General features: G+C 34.2%; 1 protein-coding gene across 2 annotated transcripts; it reads right to left on the reverse strand.

The window, feature by feature from the left end:
• Positions 1-44: 44 nt before the first annotated feature.
• On the reverse strand, positions 45-17,228 carry LOC120075097 (3beta-hydroxysteroid-dehydrogenase/decarboxylase-like). Of its 2 annotated transcripts, none has more exons than XM_039028264.2 (13): positions 16,766-17,228; positions 16,418-16,666; positions 16,238-16,327; positions 16,030-16,163; positions 15,729-15,899; positions 13,695-13,820; positions 12,428-12,507; positions 12,107-12,305; positions 10,361-10,466; positions 6,002-6,176; positions 5,678-5,834; positions 789-855; positions 45-458 (listed from the first exon to the last, which is right to left on the reverse strand). In XM_039028264.2, the coding sequence occupies exons 2-13, from the start codon at positions 16,647-16,649 to the stop codon at positions 322-324; spliced, it is 1,674 nt and encodes a 557-aa protein (XP_038884192.1). In that variant the 5' UTR covers positions 16,650-16,666; positions 16,766-17,228; the 3' UTR covers positions 45-321. The 2 variants fall into 2 exon arrangements, with proteins under 2 accessions (XP_038884192.1, XP_038884195.1); XM_039028267.2 differs by having other exon boundaries at positions 16,418-16,687; positions 16,766-17,225.
• Positions 17,229-22,569: the final 5,341 nt, after the last annotated feature.

Here is a 22,569-nt window from a genome sequence, read left to right on the forward strand (position 1 = left end):
ATACTATATTCTACTGACATAATTAACGTATTCACGTGGTAATATGTAATAAATAAATTAATTCCTCATATATATTTGGGGTGGGAAGGTTTGTCAACATGAATGAAAAAAATTACACGAACCCTCAGCGCTCACACTCCAAAAAACTAGGGGAGAATCAGATCAAACAAAAATACAAAAAAGGAAAAAAGAAAGATACAAAAAGCAGACACAGAATAATGCTTATTTTTAACAGGGCATGAGCCCACAACGGCCGAAATGCAAGATGACAACGTAAACTTCAGCGCCACTTCAGTATAAACACAACTTGCACTAATCACGTTATTCTTTTGATGTTGAAACTTTTCCGACCACATTGCATTTGCTTCGAATCAAAGCTTGAAATCTTTGACACAAAGAATCGATCTCTTGCTCCTTTTTCTCGTATAAGAAGAAACCCGTGAAGGCAAATAGAACCACTGCAATATATAACAAATGTACTTTAGCTTTCTAGTTGGTATGTCATAAAAAAATTTCATCCGTAGAAGTCCAAAGTACTGAAATAAATGATGTTCCTCAAAACAAACCTGTGAACTTCTCTGACCCAGATAATTATTTAAGAAATTAATAATAAATTTATAATAAATTCAAAGAACACATTAGAAGCAATGATAAGAACATAATGAATCTGAGAGGCAAAAATTACATTTCAAGACTTTATCTTTGGTATCAACCTACAATTTCAGATGATTGAGATTGCTAAAGTTCATGACACAATGGAGTAGGAGAAGAGGGGGAGAGAGAGGAACCTGTCTTATATAAAGTTTGAAGAGAAATCACTCCAATAAAGCTAAGAGCCAACAGTGATACAGCAACCTGTTAATTGATGAAAACAACATCTAAGTTAATCAAACACAATTCTATGTCGAAGTATATGAATATCTCGTACTTTGATCAAATATCCATTACTTTTGGCTTCTACATTAACTAATTTAGGTTGTTAAATCAGACACTACATCCATATCTCAGATTGTAAGCAATCCGAATAGATGTCTTTTGATTTATATTGCCCTTGGTAAATAGTAACACTAACATTAATTTTGGACCAAGGTGAAGGAGGTGGATCTTTCCAAGATGGAGGATTGTGGTGGTGAATCCTTCTTCATCAACGATAAACCCAAGAGTAAGGTATTTGTTCTAGAGACTTAGGGGCCATTGTTTTTTTTTAAAAAAAAAAAGAAAAAGAAAAAAAAAATGCTTAAGGACTATTTGGGATGCAAAGTTGAGATAAGATGTTCATAGTTCATATGTCTATGTTTGGGATACAGAGTTATTTAGTCTGAGTTCATATATCTGTGTTTGGGGTACAAAGTTAAGTTATGTCTGAGTATCTGATATAGTTTTTTGAACTTTAAATAATATGCTTTTAAAATTACTATTTCTGTTTTGAAAATTTTTTATTCAATAATTCTACCCATCTTTGTTTGAATAAAATATGGATTGCAATTTTTTCTTTTAATTTTAAAACTTTTCTCTTTCTTCCTCTCTTTCTTTCTTTCTTTTATGAGCAACGAACAACAATTAACTCATTACATTTCTTGTAGAAATATGGTTAAATAAAATGAGAAACTAAAGCGAAATCAAAACTTTTGATTCTAGTTAATTTTTCTCCATGAATTTCATTATCATCTTCTTTTTCTTCTTCTTCCTATTGTTGCTCTATATTTTTTACTATATCATGAATTTTTTTAATTAAATCTCCCTATGTCACCACATTTCTTCAACAGTTTCACTTTCATTTCCTCTAAATTTGGAGGATCATCAGAGAACAAATCTCTATTTTTCACTAATTCTTGCTGGAAAATGTTTCAGGAAAAAAAATTCATTTTATGATTTTTTTTTTTTTTGTTATATGTTACATACTTTTTAACTACATACATAGTTTTCGTCTAAATATTCTTAACACTCATTTGATATGTGAATTCACTACATATAAATATTGTACTTATTAATATAGACAAAATAGTATATTTTATATAATCAACCCTACAACATACTTTAACAGTCATCAATCTTATAGTAGTCAGAAGTGGTTGTCGAAGTTGATTATCAAAGATGATTTTTGTTGGAGTTTGTAGTCGGAGGTGGTTGTCAAAGCCTAAAGTTGGTCACATGAAGGTGTATTGGAGTTGGTTGTCAAAGTTTGTCATCGGAGGTGGTTTTTGAATCCCAGAGTTGGTCGGGCGAAAGTGGTTGCCAAAGTTGATGATCAAAAATTATTTTCACTGGAAATTGTAGTAGGAGGTGACTATCGAAGCCTGAAGTTAGTCGCTTGAAGGTGGTATTAGAGTTGGTTGTTGGAGTTTGTCATCGAAGGTGGTTGTCGAAGCGTCAAGTTGGTCATCAGCTCGCAAAAAGGTGATCATTGAAGGTGATTTACATCGGAGTTTGTAGTCGGAGGTGGTTCTCAGAGCCTACGAATGTGGTTGACGGAGTTGGTCATCGAAGTTTGTTGTCGGAGCCTACGAATGTGGTTGTTGGAGTTGGTCATCAAAGTTTGTTGTCAAAGCCAATTGGTTGTCGGAGTTGGTAACGCGAAGGTGGTCGTCGGCGTTAGGTCACCGAAGCTTGTTATCGAAGGCCGGAATTGGTTGTCGGAGTTGGTCGCCGGAGCTGATATCGGAGGTGGTTGTCGGAGTCCAGATTTAGTCGCCGGAATTGACATCGAAGGTGGTTGCCGGAGCGGAGTTGGTCACCGGAGTTGTCATCGAAGGTGGTTGTCGAAGCTCAGAGTAGGTCGCCGGAGTTGTCATCGGAAGAGGTTGTCAGATCCCAAAGTTAGTTCTCAGAGTGACAGTTGTCGATAGGTGGAGCCATTGAAAACATGGGAATAAGGGAGAGTTGGGGTGAGCAACTCCACCAACATAAATAATGAATTGGTATATTATACCAATTAGAGGTGTTCAAAAAATCCAATGACCCGAAAAAACCGATCAACCCAACCCAACCCGTGCAGTTTAGGTTAGGTTATGAACTCATTTGGGTTAGGTTGGGTTCAAATAAATGAAAATTTTATGGATTGTGTTGGTTCATGGGTTCACCTAATATAACCCAAACCAACCCGATTTTATTATTAACTTTAAAATATATTTTTTTTACTACTTATAACACAATTATTTATACATATATTGATTTTATTTTTATTTAATTCCAATATTTTTTGAATAATTTATTCTTCAACAATTCTTAAAAGTAGTTTCTTTGCACTTTAGAAAGAAAATTTTCACTATATAAATTGAAACTGAGTTGTTAATCTTAATTCAATATATGAAAATAATTAAATTAGATTTTTACATATTTACATTTTACTTCTTTTTAGAACAAAATTTTAAATAAATGACTTGATTAACCCAAACCAACCCAACCCAAATATTTCATGGTTGGGTTTGTGGGTTCATTTTTTAATAAGGGTTATTTGGGTTGAAAAAATTTACAACCTGAACAATTGGGTTGTGTCTAAAAAGTCTTCCAACCCAACCTATGAGCACTCCCCTCATACCAACTCAACTCAACTCATGTTGGTGAGCCAAACACCCTTTTGATGTCGAAACATATGCCTGGGAATGAGATGTGTGAAAACAATGTTGCAGGAAATTGAATATCATTAAGTTTGGTTATGAACAGAAAGACTCAGATTTTTATGGGAATGATGTTTATTTTCTATTTATGAATTATTTGAAAAAATATTTTTAAATTCTGATATATTAATTAATGAATTAATCAAAATTTATCCCAAAAACAGATGTAAATTAATTTATTATAATGACAAATGATTTTTTTACTAAATATGTTCAGCTAATTAAATAAATATATTTAAGATATTGTTCAATTATTAATAATTTTAAAAAATTAATTAATTATGTATATATTCAAAATAAAAACTACCTACAAAAATGTTTGAAAGAAGATGACCAAACGACAGAAGGAACAGAGAGAACTCATAATTTTGCACGGGTATAGAATACCCTTTATGTATTGGTGTAAACGATGCCCTGGAATAGATTATTTCCATGGCCACATAACGGTACCAAACGAGGGAATCACAAATTCTAGCCATTCCTATACCTTGTACCAAACGACCCCTCAAGGCAAGAGTATCCATCTTCCCCTTTCCTTCTCTTTATGCTTGTAGCTGGTTTCTAAGCCTTCTATAGTCAAATTTAAGTTGGAAACGGGATTTGGGAGGGAGGGAGGGGGCGGGGGGATTGGGGGGGCTTCAACGGAACCAGCAAGTTCGCATTACCCCCACTGTCAATAAGAATGTACCATCGCATTACCCCCACTATCAATAAACCACTGTCATTTATGGCAGCGATAATAAGGAAGTGTTGCAGGTGCAGAGTTAGAGAAAATTACTCTTTGCTTAGCTTCAGTTCCAATCATAAATCTGCTAAAATCAGCCATTCTTGGGATGAACATTTGCAAAATTTAACATGGTCTACCTGAAAAATCACTGGAGACTCCTTGATGGTCTGAGAATTGAATTTTCGGAAGGCAATTGGCTCATTTACTCCCCCATTTGCATCTCTCATTTCTAATATGAAAAATCAAAAGGAAAACCAGTAACAGTGCTGGAAAGAGGGTATAATGAAACCTGGGATCTAGCTTTTAAAAGGATTGAATAGTGAAGTGGAGTTGATTGATTTGTCCAATAAACTGGATGGATCTTGAGCTGAAAGAGTGGATTGACTTTATCCAATAAACTCGACAGGGCAGATTCCTAATCAAAATTATGATCATTCCGTTTGGTTGCTGCACAGTTCAGGTAGTTAGGGCAGATTCCTAATCAAAATTATGATCATTCCGATCATTCTCTAAGCTTGATAAAATGCTGTCACATGGCTTAAATGGGAAAGTGAAACTACCCAACAGAATCAAAGTCTTCATCTGGCCCTTCGTTTAGAAAAGCCTAGAACACTCAAGACAGGTTGCAGACAAAGAACCCCCTTCTTCATCCTTTGGGTTTTTTTAACTGTTTAAAGGATGGGGAGACCAAGGACCCTCTATTCTAGCTTTCTGGTTTCACCGCCAAGAGTTGGAATGCTATTTTGGAATCTTTGGTATGGCCTAGTGCTGTGCTAGGATTGTCTTCTCGCTTCTCCCTGAACTTCTATCTGGCTAGTGGAGGATGTCACAGAGGCACTGCTTTTGCTGCTTTAAATCAATAGAAACAATATAATCTTTAAAGAATTATACAGGTGTATTTCTAATCTTTTAAAGCTTGTGGAGTGCTTTACGCTGAAAGCTTTTTAAGTTTCCTACTTTCTTCATCGGTTTAGATCTGGTTACCCTTCTCTTCTGGGGGGAACTCAACTCCCGTAGTTTTAATACACCCCTACTCTCATTTCTTACAAAGAACTATGGAGTCACTAAAAAAAGAAAGAAAAAAAAGTTGCAATTCCGGCACGGGAGTGCAAACTCAACTTAGGGTAGCGTCAACTAGGTCATGTGAAGGTCCATCCAAGTAATATTTTAGGCAACCATGTACTGTCACATCTCGATCTCTTCATAAAGTAGGGCAAACGTTTGTTTATGAAATAGTGAAAACAATAAAATAAATAAATAATAATAATAATAATTTTAAAAAAAAAAAAAGAAGAAGAAGAAGAAGAAGAAGAAGAAGAAATAGAGAAGGTACCTTAAGCAAGAGCACCCAATCATTCCCTCTGGAAAGAGATTTAAAATGTCTAATAAAAGAATTCCAGAATGATGTTACAGTGATGGCAATGCTTCGTGACCTCTCTTCTGACAAGGAAAAACATGACGAAGAAATTTTCTCAACTCGGTATCCATATCTGCAAGAAGATCACTACAATTAGAAATCGGAATGTGATGCTAGGATTTCTGATCTGATTACACAGGCCATCCATCTACACCGTGATAATAGGCTCCGTTTTATTCCTATTAATGTAATATATGTAATTGCAATTAACAGCATGTCTAGGAGAGTACGCAAACATACATTTTCTCTGGTAAACTCCCATGAATAAATAGAAATATCAATGCCACCAAAAGAAGCTTTGACAGTGCAGTGATCATGGTAGACTCAGGAGCAATGAAGTTATAATAAATAGCCACCAAAACTAACAATGCTACCAATGTTTTCCTTTTATCCTTCCAGAGTAAAATGTCAGCAGCTGCCAAAAGTAACACAGCAGTAATGATTATTGGTTCATCATTCTTCCAATACATAAAAGACAAGTCCACGAATAGGAATGAAACCAAAATCAGTGTGCAAATATGAACAATAGAAATAAAATCAGATTCTGTTGAACCAGAATTAGATTCCTGACGTGTTTATTAAATTTATCTATAACCAATATTCAAGATCCACATCCTAAATGTTTAATACATTCACGAATAAGATTAAAAATCAGATTTTACTCATGTTTCATTAAATCTAGAAATAATATCCAATTCTCATTATCATTGTTTAATAAAATCCGGGATATGATCATATATGTTAAAAAAAATGGTTGCTACAAATCTTAACTATGTAAAGCTTTTTGTTTTCCTTTTTTTTTTTTTTTTTTTGGGTAAAAGCCCCGCTTTCATTGAGATTAAACAAAAGAATACACAGGGAATACAAATAATGAATACCCCATGAAGATCCCAATTAACCTAACAAGGGACTCTAGTCAAGAAAAATAAGAACTAAAGGTTATTTACAAACATAGACCCAAAAGGAGGCACAACATTTAACAAGAGACCACACTTCACCCGAAGGTCTCTCAACCCCTCTAAAAATCCTATTGTTTCTTTCTCTCCAAATACCTCAAACAAAAGATCAAAGACAAACAAAGCACAGCAAGCCACCCTGATAACAAAAGAGAGGATGACAAAGAAACTCCTCCAACATGGAGTTAAATTTCCTCGACCAGGCCTAACTAACAAAAAAAGTCTTGATCTCCTTATCTCTCTAACCTCTATTCCCCCCTGTCCCTATCATTCTTCAAAGACCCATTGAAGTTCTTGCTTCTTCTACTATTCTTCATTCTATTGAAAAATGCAGAACTACAATCCCCATCCTTGGCCCATCTCACTCTTGGGATTGTAACTCAGCATTTTTTTCATAGAATGATTGATGGCAGAAGAAGCCAGAACTACGTTGGGTCTTTGGAGAATGGAGGAGGGAGTAATTGGTTAGTGGGAACAAAGAGATTGAAGAGGAAATTTAATCTTACTTCTCTAACCTCTATGCCCTGGAGGTTCATTCCAAACCCTTTGATGATGACCTCGATTTCGTGCCCCATCTATGTGGGAAAGAAGGCTGAACTGAATTCCCCTTTTACTAGGATGACATAAAAAAGGTAGGAAATTTAATCTTACTTCTCTAACCTCTATGCCCTGGAGGTGAATTCCAAACCCTTTGATGATGACCTCGATTTGGTGCCCCACCTATGTGGGAAAGAAGGCTGAATTAAATTCCCTTTTTACTTTGGATGACATCAAAAAGGTAGTTTTTGAGTGTGATAGAAACAAAGTCCCTGGTTGACATGGCTACTCTATGGCTTTTGTTCAGGCCAACTCCAACTGGGAGCATATTAAAAAGGATCTTGAGTGGGTGTTTAGTGAGTTCTTTGAAAGAGGTACCATAGAGAGCTTCGTGAATGAAATTTTTTTGTCTCATCCCAAAAAAGAAAGAGAAGACAGCACTAAGGATCTTAGATCTGTCGATCTAATCACGAGTGTGTACAAAATCGTTTCCAAGGTTCTGGCTAATAGACTAAAAAAGGGTTCTTCCATCGACAATCTTTGTGAATCAAGGGGCTTTAATTATGGGGAGACAAATTTGTAATTAAGCTCCCATCGCTAATGAGATTATTGAGGATTATAGAGGACAAAATTAGAAGATCATCATCTAGATTGACTTTGAAAAGGCTAAGGACAAAATGAGACTTTGGGTAAAAATAGAGATCTTGGATTTGGAGTTGTACTAGAACGGGTAAGTACTCCATTCTCATTAATGGAAGGCCTAGAGGAAGGATTCGAGTATCAAGAACGCCTCAAACTGTGGTGAATATTCTAAGAAGGCTTGTATTCAAAGGAGTTGAGGGTAACATCGTTGAGAGTTTTAAGATTGGAACATACAAGGTATCCCTAACACATCACCAATTCACACCGATGACACGATCTTTTTTTATTTGGGAAAAGAGGAGTCTTTCTCATTCTCAATCACATTTTAGTGTTCTTCAAGTCTATGCAGAGATTAAGATCGACAGAGGGCATGCCAAATTTTGGAGTTGAACTGTGATCTTGAAAAGATTTCCTATGGTGGATTGTGAGATTAGGTGTGTTTCTACTTTGTATCTGTATCTCCCTCTTGAGCATAATTTGAAAATCCTTTCATTCTAAAATCTTGAGGTGGATAAGATGCGTAAAAGGCTTGCTTCTTAAAAAAAACGTTTTTTCTCTAAAGGAAGAAGATCAATTCTCATCCATTTGGTAAAGCGTACTCCCAATATATCTTTTCTCCCTTTTTAGAGCTCTTTGTTCTCTTTGCAAAGATTTAGAAAAGCTGAGGGGCTTCTTATAAGGAGGGGTTGGTGAGGGGAGCCGTGTTCATCCTGTAAGTTGGGAGGCGGTGGAGAAGCCAGTGAACATTGTGGGTTTAGAATTAGGGGATTTGTGGACTCAGAACAAGGCTCTTCTAGCTAAATAGTTTCAATGATTTGTTTAATACCCTTTGGCACAAGATTATAGCGAGTAAATATGCTAGTCATCTTTCTGAGTGTATGATGGGTGGAAGGAGATATCCAAGGAGCTCTCTTTCTTTTTCTAACGTTGTCCACTGTTTCACTAGTGATAGGAAGGAAATGTATTTTTAAGAGGATAAATAGGTAAAAGATCAACCCCTCTGCATTACATTTCCTCATTTAGATCATTTGACCTCTATGTGAAGTCATTTCATGGCCGGTATCACTGTTCCTTCTTGGAGCTCTCCTACTTTATCACTTGGTTTCTGCCGTTTTATGTCCAATAGAAAAACGATTGATATTATGGCTCTCTTATCATTGATTGGAGAGTTTTGAGTTTAAACCTTGCAGGAGGGATTTTCGTGTTTGGTGCTCTAATCCTACTAGGGGATTTTCCTATAGCTCGTTCCTTCGCAATTTGTTCAACTATTCTGTCTCTATGAAAAGTGAAAAATCCAAAACAAAGTGAAGTTCTTTCTTTGGAGGCTATCCACGAGCAAGTGAACACGTTAGATAGGTTGGAAGTTGCCTTCTTTGTTGGAAGGCAAAGGAAGGCCTAAATCATATCCTCTCGAATTGTAATTTTTCTTAGTCATTTTGGAGTTGATTTTGTGAAACAGTTGGTTCCGGGTGTCTAGACACAAAGAGTACAAGGAGATGATCGGCATATAATCTTTACAATGTGCAGTCAACATGCCATATAAGCACTTAACAAACAGAGTTTGACGAGGTTAATAGCATGTACCAATTAGATACAAAAATGAAAGTTTAGAGCTTTATCAGACACTTTTTAAAATTCATAAACCTATTAGACAAATATTTGAAAGTTAAAAACTAAATTTGTAATTTAACCTATCATATATTGATATATTTTAATAAAAATATCGATATGGAACAAAATGTCTGTAATCTAGTCTATTAAAATTGAAATGGTAAACTTGAATTCAAAGCATAAAGTTGGATCGATTAAAAAAAATTAATTTAAACATTAAATCTTCTAAATTTATTTATTTCATTTTATTTGACCCTACAAATAAAATTGTTTAGTCTTCTGATTCTTCCCTTTCCCTACGTGGGCCCACCAGTGAAACGATTTATAAATTCCAACTTCCAAGTAAATCTTCGAAATGAGAAACGTGGAAATTCATTCTCGTTCATTAATGTCCATATATGGTTCTTTTTTTTCTTTCTTTTCTTATAACAACTTTCATTGAGATAAATGAAAGAATTCAAGGGCATACAAAAATGATGTCCATATATGGCCAAAAAAAAAAAAAAAAAATTGACAACTTGCCTACAACATAATAAGTGATAACATTACCAATGAAAAGATAAGTCCTTTTTCAGGTCACTTTGTCCAAGGTTTATAAGAGCTTAAATACACAAGATCGAATTCAAAAAGAAAATCATAATCTACTTATTTCTCCTCGAACCCGTAATTTATGTAAAGAGGATAAAAAGACAATGAATTGCTTATTTATCCACTGTAATTTTTGCAATAAATGGTGGCAAAACAGTATTTTGAAACTAGTATAGAGGAAATGAAATAAACCTTCAAAATTCTTCTCCATAAAACGTAAATAAATTTAATATTTATATATTAAAAAAGAAGAAGAAGCACACACCCGTTCCTCCCCTGAGGTATGCTGAGGCTTTGGATGGCCCTTCCTTTTTATGTTCATGCTCAGCCTTTAAATGGGAGTAGGCTTCTATTGTCCTTTGTATACCCTCCTGTGAAGAAGTACTACATTTTAAGCATCAATCATGGACGTACAGAGCATCACATGGCTATGCTAACATGCTTAAATCAGATAGCAAGCTAAGAGACGTATAGTTACACTCAACACTCATATTAATTGGCAATGATAATAAGCATGGACACTCATATACTTCGTACAGACTCGTTTGAAGTATAAATATTGCCTTGCAAGCATTGATATGGACACTCACACATCACATAACCACGTAAACATGTTTAAATATAGTGAGTTGTGGAGTGAGCAGCTAACAAGCTAAGAATACTGCAGTAACACTTCATATTCAAATTAACTGACAGTGTTGGTGTAATCATGGGCATTCTAAATCATGTCCTCTGTAGACCCTTCCTGTGTGAAGAATAACCGTGGCATTTTAAGCTTAAATCATGAATATACAGCATCGCTTGGCTATGTAAACATGTTTAAATGTAGTGAATTTCTAAATAACCAGCTCGAGGCAAAGTCTATTACACCCCATATTCAAATTTTATGATAGTGATGGTAGTCAATGTTATCGAGAACATATCAGATATTATTTCAAAATGTACGATTGGTATATTTTTTTTATAAGAACAACTTTTAATGAGAAAAAAATGAAAGAATACACGGGCATACAAAAATATTAGCCCACAAAAAAGGGGAATCCTACTACAAGAAAGGATTCCAACTAAACAAGATCATGTCAATCGAATAATTACAAAAAACCTTCGAAATCAAAACCCAGTGAGACACGTGAAAGCAGAAAAATAGGAATAATGCTCCACTCAGAGAACAGTGATCACTTTACGACTGGTATAAAAAGAGAGAGGCACAGAAAAATAGGAATAGTGCTCCACCCAGAGAACAGTGATCACTTTATTGATATTCAAGGAGAAAGATAGCTACGTGTCTTGCTATCATTAGGCTAACAATAACAGAAATAATAAACAATAAAGATAGAGAAAAAAATAACATGCACACAAAAGCTTTTCGCTATGAAGAAAAGTAAAGGTACGAGAAACACTATTAATCCTCTCTTCAGAAATCCACAAAAAGTCGCCCCATCTTAAGTTACTTCAAGAGGGCCTTAATTACAAGAATTAGACAATGGACTGCAGCAAGAACATTTGTCTTTGGACAAGAAAATTAAAATTGACATAATAAAATGTCCAGAAACATCATACGCAAAAAGTCACCCCACCCTAAGTTACTTCAAGAGGACCTTAATTACAAGAATTAGACAGTGGACTGCAGCAAAAACATTCGTATTTGGAAAAGAAACTTAAAATTGACATAATAAAATGTCCAGAAACATCATACAACCCCGTGGAACTGATCCAATGGGAGGAAATATATTCACACTTCCACTTGAAGTTTAACTTGGAAAGGCCATTGCTCTTCCCCTTTTCTTAATAATCAATAAAAGAAATGTGAATGTACAAAAAATAGACTTAGTTCTTCAGATTATGGAATTTCCATATTTCGATCTTCAATAGAGCAAAATGCACATGGTTTTCTTTAGTTCCGACAGAAACATCATCGACGGAAGGCATTCCAAGAGTATCTTAAAGAGTTAAGAAATGGAGTTAACATGCACAAGCAAAAAGTATATGCAACTAATGAAACATGAAGAACCTGAAGTGAAACAATGGGGGTGTAGAAAAGTCGATCCTTGGCTTTTGAGGAATCAAAAGTTCTACAACAAGAGAGGAGTCTTATACGGGAAGGTGTAAACTGTGGGACAGGCATTCCATAAGGACCTAAAAGCTTATAAGTCCAGTTCACCATATGTGCAATCGGCATCACTATGCAGGCAGGGATTTTTATTCTTGGCCTGCAACTCAAAGAATGAAAGATGTCAATATTACATATCTTCCCTTTACCAAAAGGGGGATAAAGATGGCTGGAATACCACATGCTCAGAGTGACTACAGCATAAATTACAATAAAGAATACCTTTCATAGCCAAGACCATCCAGAATAAGTGAGACAAACTCCCAAAATTTGATGGGCTCCATGTTGGTTATGAAATACGCCTGCAAAAGCCCATTCAAGTTTAGACGAAGGCTCCATTTAAAATTGATTTTGTAGGTCTAAAAGTGAGTAGGGGTACTATTTCCTAGTGTAAAAGTTCTGATCTTTTTGCTTCAGACTCATAAGCTTCTGCTTCCCTTCTAAACAACTGGAAATGCCTATTGCAATACCATGGATTGTATATCCTTTTTGTGAATTTCACACCTCAACAAAATTGTTTTGCATAAAAAGAGAAAAGAAAAAAAAAAAATGATTAGGGGGAATTTTAACCGTTTTTTGAGATTAATTTGTATGCCTTAAAGTGACTAGGAGAAGTTTAATCGTTTCTAGTGTTTGATGAAATGAATAATTATTTAAAGAACATCATTTTTTTCAATTACATTGACTTCAAAATCAGATTAACAGTTCCTTGTTTGAGATTGAACCCCTTAAAAATCTTATACATTCTAACCAACTTTTAGTAGTTTCTATTTTATTTTACTTCTTCACATTTAAGTTTGAAATTTACCGAACAGCTAACTTTCTAAAAACAAATTTGAGTGATTACTTTAAAAGCTACAACAATCCTAATCTAAGCCTCAGCATCCATGAGATTCCTGAGTTTAGTCCATTAATCACTTCCTTATTAAAAGATCTGCAGTAAATAAATTAACATCTCAATTTCTCCCATGCTCGCAAACAAATACAGAATACATATGCTGAAGATATTAATTTGCTGCTAGACCGGTGATATATGCACAATGAAAACTATTTTAATCAGAGTTTCAAAGACAGAGATAAGCATACTGTTAATATTCCAATGGCTCATACCCAAGGAATAAATGCAAGGAAACTATGATTTTTGTTTGATGATCCATTACATAATATTTTTAAAAAAGAACGCAACTTCTACAAATTCTTTAGTCCAATAGGGAAAATTAGATATGTCATGCTTAGCTTACAATATGAAAACTACATTTTGATTATTCATTAGAAAGAGAAGACAAAAATAACTTAACATAAATAAATTCAAACATTATTATCGTTCTTAGTTATCAACTGACAATCTCTCTTGTAATTGGGGTTTTCCCCTAATTTCATTTATCAACGAAATATTTCCTTATCCAAAAACAAAAATAATAATAATAATAATAAATCCTTCCATACCCTGACACGTTAACCCAATTTTTTAAAAAATCTGAAATGGTACCTGCCCTGCAGCTTTTTCTGAAATTATTCCTCCTGAAGCTAGAGCTCGTTCAGCACATACGTGGGCATGTGCCACGTTTTCAACATAAGTAAAATCATAGGCGTTATTGCCATCACCAATAATGAACTGTAAATTTTAAAACATTTGACAATTATAAATTTACAAGGAAGGTCATAATTTTTTTTTTTTTTTTTAATGAAATGTATTTGGATAGGGCATTAGAAAGAAAACTGTAACGACTTTTCATACATAATATGTAGGCCTGTTTTTTAATTTTTTTCTTTGCTCCCTTTGGAACTTAATCCTTGAACGGTTTATCTTCCTTTTCATTTATCAATAAAATGTTGTTTCTTGTTAAAGAAAAAACAATATATATATAGTATCTCAAAGAGAGCATTAGATCAAATGCTATTACAAATTAGTCTTAAATGGCAAATGAGAATTTCAATTAATCCATGCGTAATATGTGGTAATCTTGCAGCGCAAAAGGGTTCCTTTTTCTCAAATCTTCATTTATGGGATGGCATGATGGAGGTTGGTCTTTCTATTGAGCAGTTAGGTGGCCGGATGAAGAGTGTTTTTTTTTTTTTTTTTAATAGGATAGAGCACCTTGAAGAAAGGGTCTCCAATAGAGCAAAATTTGACCGAGTGAATAAATGCAAAAGGAATTTGCACCGATGCTCAAAGAGAGACATTAAATCTAACAAGAGATTAAATGTCAAAAGGCTCTCTCTCGATTCCGTTTAAAATTCTATGATTTCTCTCCCCCATTAAACTCCAGAACAAGGAGCGTACCCCGGCTTTCAGAACGAAGCTGCCTTTCCCCAAGGTGGGCATTATGTGGAGGCAAAGATGCAATAATAAGACACACACTTAAAGCAGGGTTGAAAATTCTGCATTCGGTTTCCACCTTCAGGTTAACAAGCAAAAGAAGATTTTCATTAACCAAGAGATTTGTTGTAACCAGTTATTTGGATGTGGAAGGGAGACCATCAACTTGTATCAAAAGTTTTCAAGTTTGAGGATAGTTCTTAAATTGTCCTGGGGTAATTTATACAAGATCTGATTTGAGAAGGGCTTAGAAGGCAGGCAGAGATGCCTGTACGGAGTGCCAAAAAAAATTATGATACAACAAAGCTCCTAGGCCAAATGGATTCATCTTGAAATTCTTCAAATGGACTTCAAATGTTATCCAGGTTGATTTTATCAAGATGTTCTAAGCCTTTTCAAATTGAAGTTGTATATTCTAGGATAATAGAGACCGACATCCATCTTATCTCATATCAATCAATCTTAGTTCGAAGCAGAAGGATAGAAACCAAAATGACATAATAGTCTTTTCTATAGCAAAAGCAATTACAGACTTACATCCTTTAGTTAAGGCCTATTATTTCTGCTCGTTTAATTGGCCTCAAGAGGAGTTAGATATATTGCTGCTTCCATTTTGATTGCTAACTAGCTAGTTGATGACTGCAAAAGGCCCATGGAAAGGCTAGTGCTTGAACTTGAAATTAAAGGTATGCCATATGCGACAAAGTAGATTGGTCATTTCGAGATATCATTCTGTTAAAGGCTTCAGTGAGACAAGGAGATCTTGGATTTTGATTGCTTGTCCTCTTCCAACTTCTTGATTATGATTAAAGGTAAGCTGAAAGTCTAATAAAAAAGAAGGATAGGACTTTGGTATCTAAACAAGAGGCTGACTACACTAGTAGCTATTACACTCCGAGTCCCAAATTATACTTCAGAAAATTGTTGACAACGTGAGAAGGATTGAAATGGATCTAAAAAATAGAGATCAGTTATTAAGTTTGGGAGGCGAATAGGTTCCATGCCTCTTTGTGGCGTCACAAGGTCTTTTTGTAATTATGAGCCTGTTGTTGTTATTTTGGATTGGATTCTTTTCTGTGGTTAGGGTCAGACTTCTTTTTCTGTTGGGGCTTTATCCTTTGTATGCTTTGTATATCCTACAATTTGTCCCAAAGAGTGGATTCTTACTAGGAAAAAACTAACAAAAATAAGGAACATGCTTACCTTGGATTTCCCTGCCCTTGCATTGGCGACTAGGGATGGAACCAGTAACCTATCACCAGGGCCAAAGATGCCACTGGGCCTTAGGCTGCATGTTAGAAGTCCACTTGAGCCATTTGCCTTGAGAACCAAAGCTTCCCCCTCGGCTTTAGTAGCAGAGTAGAAATCATTGTGCTGAAACAGTTGACAAACAATATCCAAGCACGACAGTAAATGCAAATTTCCAACAAGCGACGAAAATCAACGAAGTCCAATAATTGATGAGATGAGCAGAAATCTCTTGAACGGTCGATGGAGTTAGTACCTTCGATGCGTAGGGCATTGACTCATCCGCATTAGTAAGTCCATTTATCCCATCAAATACTACACTGGCTGAACTAGTATATATTAGTCGCTTTACATTTTGCTCGACACAAGCGTCAATTACATTCTTGGCTCCTGGAAAGCAAAGAAAACAATAATACTAGACAGCAAATCACAAGCAGAGTTGCTAAACCAAAGGGGTTTCGTACCTTCAACATTGACCGAATAATGAAGTTTGTAATTGTTAATGGATGAATTCGGAGCAGCCATGTGGAAAACAACCTCCGCTCCTTCAAACGCTGCAACATTCAAATTGACATTACAATCACTTTTCACAAATAGAAGAGAGATAAATAACGCTGCCAGGAAGGTTGTAAAAGATTCACAACCTTTGAGCACTTGAGCTTTGTCCCGAAGATCGGCTGAAACGTACTGAGCACGACCGGAACGCAATGCCTCTCCCAGAATCCCTTGCTCCTCGCTTGCTTCCAATTCAATGGAGGAACCTAAGTCAACGATTCGAACGGAAAACATGTTGTATTTGATCAGCATTTCAACGAGATGTCGTGCGGCGAAGCCTCTTCCTCCGGTAACCACGCACCATTTCTCCTCGCTCCCCATACTCAACTGTTCGCTTGCTGCAAACAAAGTGAGAGTAGCTGATTTTACCAAAATTTAAGCAATGTGAAGAGTGATTAAGGTTTAAGCAATGCAACAGGTAAGTTAAACATCCATACTAAATAATCACGCCGCCAGAGCAGATGACCTAGGACGGATGGGATCTGAAGCAGAGAGGAGAGCACATGTGCATATACGTAGGTACAGTAGAGCTGAGAAGGAAGGTAATCAAATTTTGGATTAAAGAATTCTTTTGGCTGATGATGTCGCCGGCGTCGACTTGCAGATCAGTCTTCACCGGAGGATCCGCCATTGGATTCATCTAAAGGGCCGACGAAAGCTTGAACAGATATTGGCCCAATTTGAGCCCATTGTTGTAACTTGCACTCAACATCCTCCCGTCTTAGACCCAAACTTGTGATAAATTTGGATAGATTTTATGTTTTTAGATTGAGAAATTAGATCCGGTAGCGTTGATTAAAGTTTCATTTGAAATTTAGCAGGGAAAGAAAAAGGAGAGAGAGAGAAACAGGAATCATAAGAAATCAAGTCACACAGGAATCATAAGAAATCAAGCCACGTGACTTCCTTGCTCGTGAGACTTTTTCTTTTAATTCTAAAATGCCCTCAACATGTCTTCCTTGCACATGAAACCAAGATGACTTAAGCTACAGTAGAGTGACGCGATCGTGTTAGACACCATTTTAGGAACATATATATATATATATGATATTTATTTTATTTTATTTTTAATGAAATTAAATTTAAAATATGAAAGTATATGTATTACCTTTCATAAAATTTTTCTTATAATGTTGAAATACAAACTACTCAAAAAATTAATAATAAATGGATTCATAAACTCTCTCGATTTTGATTGGCTGACATTTCAAATTTATTAACCTTTTATCTTTTTATTCCTAATTCCTTTCAAATTTCCTTAAATATCTCAACCATTCATAATACAACTCCCTCAAAACTTACATAAGCTTATGCTCGGAGATTGAAAACCTTTCGTATTTCTTTTTTTTATTTGTTTTTTTTCAAAACTAAAATCCTTCCCGTTCCCTCATAAATATATTATATATCGTAGGTTAAATTCATTTTAAGTTGAATTCTGTCTCTCTAAATCTCACTCAACTCTCATATTTCATCCAAGTTTGATCATCAATTGGTAGAGCAGAATCATTTCCTCAACTTAATCTAGTTGCTTTAAAGTTTCAGGTTTTTTCATTCAAATACTTTTACTTTTTAAAAATTAAAAAAAAATCATATTATTGATCGTTCAATACCATAACATCTAAATTTTTTTTATATATTTGCTTACTTAGATGCTATGTGGGCCAATATTGGAGTTAGGGATTGAGCTGGGCTCCAACTATTTTTAGTTGAGGCTCCAAATATTATGTCCCTTATTAGCAAACAGTAAATATTGTTTCCTACCCCAAGTTTGCTACAATGGTTTCCTCTCCCCACTCCTTGATTTCTCTCATTCTCTCTCGTCATTCTCTTCTAGATCTCTCATTCATTAATTCCATTCCTCATTTTATTCATTCTGTTGATTTCTCTCGGAGATTTCTTGTCTCTTCCATCTTTGTTGATTCTACATCTTAGATTAGGCTTGTCATTCCTTTTATCTCTCTCGTCTCTATCGATTCTCAGTCTCTTTCTTTTGTCTCTCTCTTTCGGTAGGTTATTTCAGAGGACTTCATATTTTTTAAGGTTTCATCTTCTCCTTTTCTCCTCAAGAGTCTGATTTTAAGTCAGTTTGATGAAACCCTAACTTTATTTCGTATAATCTTTCACATATCTATATATCTACATTTGTTTGGTACTCTAAATATATGTTTGTCTCTATATCTAAACCCGTTTTCTAACTTCCTCTTTCTCCTTGTTGTTCCAAATATTTTCCTTCTTTTTCCCTCTTGTCACTCCAAATGAAAGATCCCATTTACTGCTTCGTTTGATTTTGCATGGTGGGATATGGAGGTTCTCGTTTTGAGTTTGGTAAGGAGAGGAGGTAAAAGGTTTGTTTCTCTCCCTTTTCCAGCCGATGATGAGGATCATGTTTTTTTCTTTTTTCTTTTTTCTTTTTTTTTATAAGCATTAGACTAAACCTTCTTCTAAGTTTTGGATTTGGTTGCAATATATTTGTTCTTACATGTTCACTCTTGGTTTCTATTTTTCATTTTACATTCTTCGAAGTTTTGTGCATCTTTTAATTTATAATTCAATATTATTGGTCTTTGTATGAACGATGGTTGGTTTCTGATTTTCAGTTCATGTGCTTCACTTCACATTACCATGAAGTTTTGTGCATCTCTTGATTTCTAATGCACATTATTGCTATATGTCTGTCAATTGTAGGTCTCTGATTTCCAGTTCATGTGCTTCATTTCACATTACCATGAACTTTTGTGCATCTTTCGGTTTCTAATGCACATTATTGGTTTTGTATCTTTATTGTTGGTCTCTGATTTTCAATTCATTTGCTTCATTGCACGTTGCCTTGAATGAAATGACATCTTTTGGTTTCCAATTTTATATTACTGATTTTTGTATCTACATTGTTGTTTTTTGATTTATCATTATTCATGATATATTTTGAAATTCGAATTTAAATAAATGAATTTCATATCTCTGAGGATGGATCTTATTCTCATTCATTGGTTTTTTTAAATAGATTCATTCACATTGGTTGGTCAATCCCGTGTTTTTTTAGGCCTAATTTTTTCCTTGTACATTGATTGATATTAGTACTTTGGTGTTGTTTATTTGGTTGATTAAATTGTCACATCCCCTGTTTTTAGGATGGTTTATTATACAGTGATTGACATTAGTTGTTAGGTACCCTCTATTGGGTAGGTTTATTTCAAAATCGTTGACTTCTTGGTCTATGTATGTCTATTGTAGTTCTCCGATTTTCAGTTCATGGCTTCATTTCACATTACATGAACTTTTGTGCATCTTTGAGTTTCTATTGCACATTGTTTGTCTTTGTATCTCCATTGTTGGTCCCTGATTTCTAATTCATTTGCTTCATTGCACATTGCCTTGAATGAAATGACATCTTTGGTTTCTGATTTCATATTATTGATCTTCATGGCTTCATTTCACATTACATGAACTTTTGTGCATCTTTGGGTTTCTATTGCACATTGTTTGTCTTTGTATCTCCATTGTTGGTCCCTGATTTCTAATTCATTTGCTTCATTGCACATTACCTTGAATGAAATGACATCTTTGGTTTCTGATTTCATATTATTGATCTCGGTATCTACATTATCATTTTCTGATTTACCATTATTCATGTTATATTATGAAATTTGAATTTCAATGAATGAATTTCATATCTCTGAGGTTGGACCTCATTCCCATTCATTGGTTTTTTAGAAAAATAGATTCATTCACATTAGTTGGTGAATCCCTTGTTTTTAGACCTTTTTTTTAATTATTATTGTACATTGATTGATAGTAGTACTTTGGTACTGCTTATTTGGCTGGTTGGATTGTCATATCCCTTGTTTTTAGGATTTTATTGTATAGTGGTTGACAATAGTTGGTAAGTACTCTTTATTGGGTAGGTTTTATTCCAAAATCATTGACTTTATTTGCTTGTTCTCAAATGGTCCCTTTCAACTTTATTTGACATCAGTTATGTTCTTTATATATGGGTATCACTTTCATTTAACTTTACGGGAAACCCCATTCCATCTATTTCCTAAATGCAATTGGTATGTCATTTCCCTCGTCCTCCATTATTTTCTTATCATGTGTCTTCACCACTACTTTCCTATTTGTTTTTAGTTTTGTATAATATTGATGCTTTCCCTTTCTCTCATACATTGTTTTAAGGTTGGACTTGTTAGAAAACAACCACATCCATCTTGTTTGTCTACTTTCTCTTGCTAAGGTTAAACTTTATTTCTCGCTTTTGCTTTATGTAATTCTTTTGAAGGATGGTTATATAAAAAAAAAATTAGTCATGTTTGTATAGTTGATCATCTTTACTTTTGTGTGCTCTTGTCAGGGTGGACGTCTAACATACTCGATAGCATGGTTTCAGGTTTGTTAATATGCGAGAATATATTTTTATAGACTTGTTTCTATGATAAGCTAGAAAATGTATTTGCAATGACAGATTTACCCATGGACACACATATGTATTTTTTTCTTTTTTTTTATTCATACTTACGTCACTTCAAAAATAGCATATTTTCAATTATGTTTATCCTCACGATAGTTGTATAATTTTAGGCTTAATTTACATTATTTAAAGGAAAAATGCAATTTTTTTTTATACTTTGATTCAAAATTTTTATCTATTATCTAATTGCTAGTAAGATCATACTTCAAACTTAAACACAATTAATTCTCAAATACAAATAGCTTCAAAGTTAGAAACAAAACTACATGGAAGGAACAAAACAAGAATAATAGTTAAAACACATTACCATTTCTGCATTTGTATTACTTGTGTTATTGTAGCTTGAGGTTTCAATATCATTTTATAGTTGTAAAGAGAAAACCCTTTAAAAGAAAGATCAAAATATATAAATTTTCCACCAAACTTTACGTTAAAATCGAATGAGAACAACCTCATTTGTGAAATTGGGAAGAAGGTTTGAAATGGTTTATTACTAGGGTAAGGTTTGAAACGGTTGGACGTTCAACAAGATATTGTTATCTATGTGATGTCAGGTACCTAAATACAGAGGATTTTTTAGCGTCAAATAGAGGCGAAAGATATCATCTTTCAGAGTAGCATGGAGGAGGTAATGCACCTACAACTCCACGAGAATTCTTTAACATGAAGCATTCTTCTACACAAAATGTCATTGAGAGAGCGTTCGGGTTGTTAAAGGGTAGATGGGCAATCTTACGAGGAAAATCATATTACCCAGTGCAAATCCAATGTCGAACCATCATGGCATGTTGCCTTTTGCACAATCTTATCAATAAGGGAGATGAATAAGAGTGAAATGGTTAGCTTTTAACATAAATTAAAATCCAATTAATTTTGTATAAATTGGTGGAACATATAGTTTAAATTATATTTTCAAAATATGATATTTTATATACATAATTATTTGTATCATAAAAAATAATAGTAGAAAAAAATTACACACGGTCTAAAATTACTTACATTCAAATTTCAGTCTGTTATAATTAAGACTGTAATAACATGCACTCCAAGACTATTATAACACAGACTAAAATACACCCCAAACATAGACTATTATAAACCAAACTTAGTCTCCACCACAAACACAAACTATAACAACACACAGTTTATTATAACCCACAGACTATAATAACCCACTCTTTGCCCCAAACGTCTCCTCAAAATATCAATATGTATACTAAAAAATATGAGTTTGGATATGAAAAGCTCAAGAAGAAAAGAAGACTAGATAAATTGATTAAATCTCAAAATGTGCTCTCGATAAATATGTTATTGGAAGTAAAAGTAATAAAACTAATGAAATAATAGAAGAAATGATAAGTATAGACAAATCAAAATATGAAACAAAAATTGTATGTAATTGTATGGTTGAAAATGAAGCATGTAATCAAATAAACGTGAATGAAAAAGAAAAACTAGAGAGCGGGAAGGAAAGTGAAAAAAGAGAAAACAATGATGATATTAGTAATGATAATGAGACATGTATGATGCATGTTGAATATAATATATATGATCCACGAAGATGGAAAAATATTGATTCTAAATTAATTGACTTATTGGTAGAAAAAGGTTCCATTTAAGAAAGTTATTTAACTTTTCCAAAAGATGAGAATTCTAGACATTTTTCTAATATTCATTATACTAAAAAATTATCTAATGGCGACAAACATGATAGAAAATTGACTATTTTACAAAATGGTGGAAACTTTTACTAGATCACACAACCAATTTGACTAT

The sequence above is a fragment of the Benincasa hispida genome, chromosome 4 (assembly GCF_027475165.1).
Source record: "Benincasa hispida cultivar pf3 chromosome 4, pf3_genome.v1.1, whole genome shotgun sequence".
Taxonomy (NCBI): domain Eukaryota; kingdom Viridiplantae; phylum Streptophyta; class Magnoliopsida; order Cucurbitales; family Cucurbitaceae; genus Benincasa; species Benincasa hispida.